Source organism: Rhinatrema bivittatum, chromosome 9 (assembly GCF_901001135.1).
Source record: "Rhinatrema bivittatum chromosome 9, aRhiBiv1.1, whole genome shotgun sequence".
Classification (NCBI taxonomy): domain Eukaryota; kingdom Metazoa; phylum Chordata; class Amphibia; order Gymnophiona; family Rhinatrematidae; genus Rhinatrema; species Rhinatrema bivittatum.
The window spans coordinates 171,919,933-171,925,932 of NC_042623.1; the positions used below are offsets into that span (position 1 = coordinate 171,919,933).

At 46.6% G+C, this 6,000-nt stretch overlaps 1 protein-coding gene across 3 annotated transcripts in view; it reads right to left on the reverse strand.

Annotated features, from left to right (window-relative positions):
* Positions 1-1,081, reverse strand: part of GFM1 (G elongation factor mitochondrial 1) — a 174,113-nt gene extending 173,032 nt beyond the window's left edge. For all 3 annotated transcript variants that reach the window (XM_029615162.1, XM_029615161.1, XM_029615160.1), the window contains exon 1: positions 926-1,081. In XM_029615162.1, coding sequence (XP_029471022.1) covers positions 926-982 — 57 coding nt within the window. In that variant the 5' untranslated portion in view covers positions 983-1,081. The remainder of the gene's footprint in view (positions 1-925) is intronic.
* Between the last annotated feature and the right edge of the window lie 4,919 nt (positions 1,082-6,000).

A 6,000-nucleotide genomic window follows, 5' to 3' on the forward strand; every position in this document is an offset into this window, starting at 1 on the left:
TAAATAAATATATACCGGAATTCCTGTATGCAATACAAATCAATCCGGTTTACAAGTAACGAAAAGGTTGCCCTGGTCTTGGGGTTAGACCGGGATTTTTTTTACATGGAACACAGAACAATAACTAATCAACCATTGAACATTCTGGGTGTATCAGTTTTATATTGGTATTCTGGGTGTATTCAGTTTTATATTGGTATTCATTTTTTTAAATATTGGTATTTTTATATTGGTATTCAGTTTTATATTGGTATTCAGTTTTATATTGGTATTCTGGGTGTATCAGTTTTATATTGGTATTCTGGGTGTATTCAGTTTTATATTGGTATTCAGTTTTATATTGGTATTCATTTTTTTAAATATTGGTATTTTTATATTGGTATTCAGTTTTATATTGGTATTCTGGGTGTATCAGTTTTATATTGGTCTTACAGGTCTATTAGAAGAGGGGGGAGGGGCATGTAGAGCAATTGTACAGGCTTCACAACATCATAAAGGACTTGCTTGGCAAAGCTGAGTGATATCACTGAGCCAGAGATTTAGAACACCTGGCACCAACTAGACCCATCGGTAGCTTTTACTCTAGACCCCCACTGTGCTAAACCTGGCCCTAGACCCAAGTCAGACCTGAGCAAAGGACTATAGAAGGAAAAGCCATGTGCACTCTCACCTTGCACCATTAGCAAGTTTATCAACAGAATCCTAGACACAATCTTTTTTTTTAAATACTTCAGTCATACATTTCTCCCACAAATAAACAGCAAAGATCAGAAAGGTACAACAGGCAGACAGTTTTAACGACGTTTCTTCATAAGCCCTCACGTCCATGATCTCAAACGCTGCAAGGTCCCATGATTGCAGCGGCACGGCATCGCCCCAGAGCACAAGCAAAGCCAGGCTTCCTCTCACGCCCCGGGAGTCCTACCTGCGGGAAGCGGCCGCGCGGCGGCACGCAGCCGACTACGAGCAGCCGCAGAGACATAGCGCCGGCAACAACCAGCGGTCAGGGTCACGCTCTCCCTGTCATACGGCAGCTCCTAGTTTCCGGAAGGAAAAGACCGGTCACGAGCGCCGGCAGTTACACTTCCGGAGCATCCCCGGGCCACTGCGTTCCAAACGGCAGCTGAGCCGCTCCCCCAGCGCCCTCTGCCGGGCTGGAAGAGTCACAATATTTCTAGTTAAAATAGTTTAATTCATCTATCTTAATGCAATTCGGTTTGTTTACAGGTCATTCATCATTTTGCAATAGGCCGTTATCGCACGCAATGCCCCGTAACGCACAAGATAAACAGTGCATCACAAAATGCCTATGCCTATGTAAAATTAATTTAAAAGTAGGTGGAGTTTGGGATGGATTAATGTAAAGTAGGACTTGGTATCGCATGTTATCGCAGGTGTTTAATGCAGATAACACTTACACCTTTTTTCTTGGCGGTACAGGCCGAACATTTTTTATCACAGCCAGTATCGCAGACGCATATTGCGTGCGATAAAAACTCCAAACATTACCAACACACCTACCAAGCATTCTTGAGCCAATAAAAACACCTGTTTTTACCAGGCCAACCTTCCTAAAAGCATTTGTGTCAAGTGTACTTGTACACGCATACTTCATGCCTCGCCAGGCTCACCGCATATGACAACATGTGGAAGAAGAACACTTGGAACAACAGCCAAAGCTACTTCCAAGACGTCGAAGGGAAGTACCAGCAGCGCAGGCAGAGGTTCTGCTGCCGTGGGCTCAGGCCCCGTCCCAGTGGCCGGCACGCAGGTGGCCACGGCTTGGGAGATACATGGAGCGAATCTTTCCTCTATGAACATTGTTGCGGGCATGCCTGAGGTCTTTATGGTTAGCAGGTATTGCCTCAGCTCTCGGGCAATCCTAGAATTATATGAAGACAACCAAGGGGATCTGGATCCGATCACCAAAAGATCCCGCACGGTCCCCGGCCTCACCAAACTCGTGGCTGCCCTCCATTTGATGGCAAGTGACTCCTTCCAAACCACAGTAGGGGTTGTGGAAGGAATATCTCAAACCACTTTCTCACACAATTTGGACCAGGTCATCACAGCAGGCTGACTGCATTAATCGATGCATAAAATTTCCTTGTGACAGGCAGGACTTGATGGACTTGAGAGATTTCTATGCCTTCGCATACTTTCCCAGTGTTGTTGGAGCTATCGACTGCACTCACGTGGCTATCGTTCTACCCCGTCAGAGCGAGAAGACATACCGCAAGTGGTCAACGTGCAAGTGATCTGCGACACTCGAATGCGCATCCTGGTCGTGGTGGCTAGGTACCTGGGAGCCACACACAATTCCTTTATACTTGGGCAATCGGGGCTCTTTGACAATTTTGAGGCCGACCTGGACGGTGACACTTGGCTTGTAGATAAGACACACTTTTCTTTCTCAATTCCATCTCTGCCAATGGGTATGTGGCTAATGGCACCCAAATGGGGGTAGGTCTGTGGAGGAGAACACAAGCGGTGGAATGACAACTGCCTTGTATGGTTGTGTATGCAGGTAATTGGCGAAGGCCATGCCTTTTTCTGTCCATGTTTCAGAGGCTGGCTAAATTAGTGTGTGCAAACAACGCACGGGACCTAAAGGTTGCTCAGTGAGGAGCCACTATATGCACTGTACATCTTTATTACCTAAAACGCCCCATTCCTAGCCTCCCCTTGGGAGCTGTTACAGTGTCTCAGGTGATTCGCAAACTTGCACTGTCCACATTGCCAGCACAGCTCCATCACATGTGGGCCATTACTGAAACGTCAGAAACATAGACGCATACAGTTTCTGTACAGCCTCACACACCTGTACCACCAGCAGTCAGCACTACATATTGGTAGCCTGCCATATTGCCTGTGTGTTCTGCTTGATAGTGACAGTAAAAGAGGCACATGTGGTATTACACTTAGTGGCCTACCTAGCATGGTGGGGCCTGCAAGCCCTTCCCAGCGTACCTCATTCTTACGCTCACATGTGGATTGCATAGTGGCATAAGTGGGCTAGTGCCCCACATGGTCCTCCATCCTGGAGAGATACAGCTATACAAATGCTGTAAATCTCAAATAGCACTGAAGGTACAACGCACATGGCAAAGTAACAAGTAGACACTTAAATGTTGGACTGCCACATTGCAAATATTAGAACCTCATTCAGAAGTGCTTAAAAGTGTGCAGCTGAAGTAATACCTCTGGGTGTGCTTACAGTCACATAGGCATTCCCAGACTAACATCACACCAGTGCCTGAGCACTTAAAGAGTCAGTGTACACTAGGATTTATAATTGCATACCGTTTTGCGGCATATATACATCTAGTCATCATCTAACTGCCATGCCTGCGAGTATAGAGAGTCTTGGTTTTGCTTCCATTACATTTAGGGAGATGTGATAAAATGGCAGCATATACATATTTCAAATTCAGGACAGGTGGGCACAATACTGCACACATCACACTGGTTTGGGATCACACCTTCCATTGCAGCCTGGCTGAAAGCAACTGTGCTACCTGGTGCAGTTTAGAGTATATGCACAGCTCCTTCAAAGGATAGCATTCTGGTTTCTCAATGCATGCACCCCTACACACATGCACCCTACTATAGGAGGCTAGGCAATTTATCACTATTTATGTGCAAAAGGTGCAGGCCTTGCCTGTCATGATGTCGTGTAGGTGGTGTTGCTTTCTTGGCAAACCTACGGGAGGATGCACGTGGAGATGAGTGAAGGCAGGATTGGGAATCTCGTACTGTCCTGCCTTCACCTGTAATTCCTCTGATCTCTGACATGTCACTGTTACCGCAGCCGCATCTATCCTCATCAAGCGTTCACATCATACAGCAGCCTTAAACTGCTGTGTTACACATAGGCTCACTGTGATCTGGAGATGGCAGGTTGCTGGAAGGTCACAATGTGTTATGCGTCACAGTCATGTGATGCAGCAGTATGCACATATGTTTCTACCCTCAACATATGCACAGTCTTCACCTACTACCTGTAACACTGCTGGTGTGATCTCAGAGGCCCATTAAAGCACATTGGTTCAGCACTCCTGACCAAAACACTTTTCAGATAGTAACATTACCAACATCAGTGCACACATTTCCATGCTTTCATGGTTGCATGCCATAGCTGATGCACAATCGTGTGATCACATGTGGACTGCTGAACAGCTGCTATGCTGTAGGCTCTGTAGTAAGTGCTGTTACACACTTCTACAGTTAGCAGTGATCCGGCCTGCTCTGGTTCTGTCCAGTACATGCAGTCCTCTGTGCATTGCATTCTGTGTTGACCTAGTGTGGTCAGCTGAACAGATTATGAGCATACAGGCTGGCTCCATAGTAACTGGCACACAGTTCAGATTGTATAGGGCTCCTGCTCTCACAGATGTCATGTGCTTCCCTTGATTGCTGATGGCCTTTATGTGTTGGGATCTTCAGTGACAGGCATTTTGTGCCTCTTAAGTCATTCAGGGGCCCATGTCAGAATCTTGCACTAGGTAGGGGTGATATATGCCTATCATAGAAGTGTTACCTATGGACAGCTATAGATAATGTTTGTGGAGGAAGGACTCACACAGACTCATTAGCTTTTACAGCAAGCTGTCACACACCTCTATGTTGTTTAATGCCAAACTATGCTGGAACAAAGGCCTTGCACATGCGTACGTGCAGGAGCACGTACACATGTGCAACATAAGTGCTAACATAAGTGAGTGTGAGCGATTGACGTGCTGTGTGTGGCTTGCTCACTCTGTGTGTGAGGGTGCTATTGCTTACGGAGGTTGCTCCCTTGGCCCTGCATTCCACTTCCCCTTAGCAGGCAGTATGTATCCCTAAATTGAGCACAGACACCTTTTGCACTGCTTTGATGGAGTGGTTGCCCTCTGGAGAAGGTGTGCATCTGACAGGGCAGCATATGGACTGCGGTAGTAATAGTCTTACACCTTTAACTGCTCATTTTTACCAAGTACACTCACAGTTTATAGTTTGTGTTCACTAAGGGGTAGAGGTGTGAAGGGGGCTATGGTGACGCATCCAGTATGCTGTTCAACTTAAATGTTATATCTACCGTGGCTGTTTTTCTCACCGTAGACTCCCCCCTGCACCAAGGCTTTACCACCACCTAACTGGAGTAGGCCAAATAATGCAGTTATTTTAGGGTGTGCCGCCTACCCACAACTAAGCCTGACACAGACCCTTGAAAAGTAACAGAGGGAGGTTGTGCTGCTTAAGAAACTGCTCAGTGAATGTGGGAAGGCTGTGATGCATGGAATTGGCACTGTAAAGGAGTATGCAATGCTATGCCTATAGAGCCACCGGATGAGTGCTTATCATCATGCATCTTTACACGCTGCATGTACTGAGAAACCTGGTGCATGGGTTTGGGGAGGGGGAGGGGGGAAAGGTAGCTGGTGCTTGGCTTGCCACGTCACACAGGCGTTGGGAACATCCTATTACAGAGTCCCTTTTTTCTGTCACCGTTCTCGTTTAGCACCTCTCCGTATCTGATCTCATACACAGTTCACTTAGAGGTTGCCACACCAGCCCCCTTTTTTTATCAATCCCTTTGTGCTGTGTAGACACAGGAAAGAGTTTTTCGCCCATATGAACAACAATACCTTTTCTGTGCAAAGCTAGATGTGGTGTACCTATATATGCCTACAAAGGAAGGGACCATTTCCGATACACAGTAGGGGCTTCACTTGTACAGTAATCAAACGTTCAGTTCCTCTACTCTGTGATCTTGTTGACTCTTTCAACACAGCATCAGCTGCTGTGTGACAAATAGGGAGGAGGAGTGAGTGAGTACAGTACGGTACAGAATCTGCACAGGTGCAGAGCACAGGACTGAGAGGGGTGCTGCTGGTGCTGTGGATCAGGCATATTTCCACAGACTGGCTGCCATGCCTGTAAAGGCTTGTCTTTAGGATCTGGATGCTACCTGTAAGGTCAGCCTTACCTTACACTTATTATACAGACCCCCAAGCCATG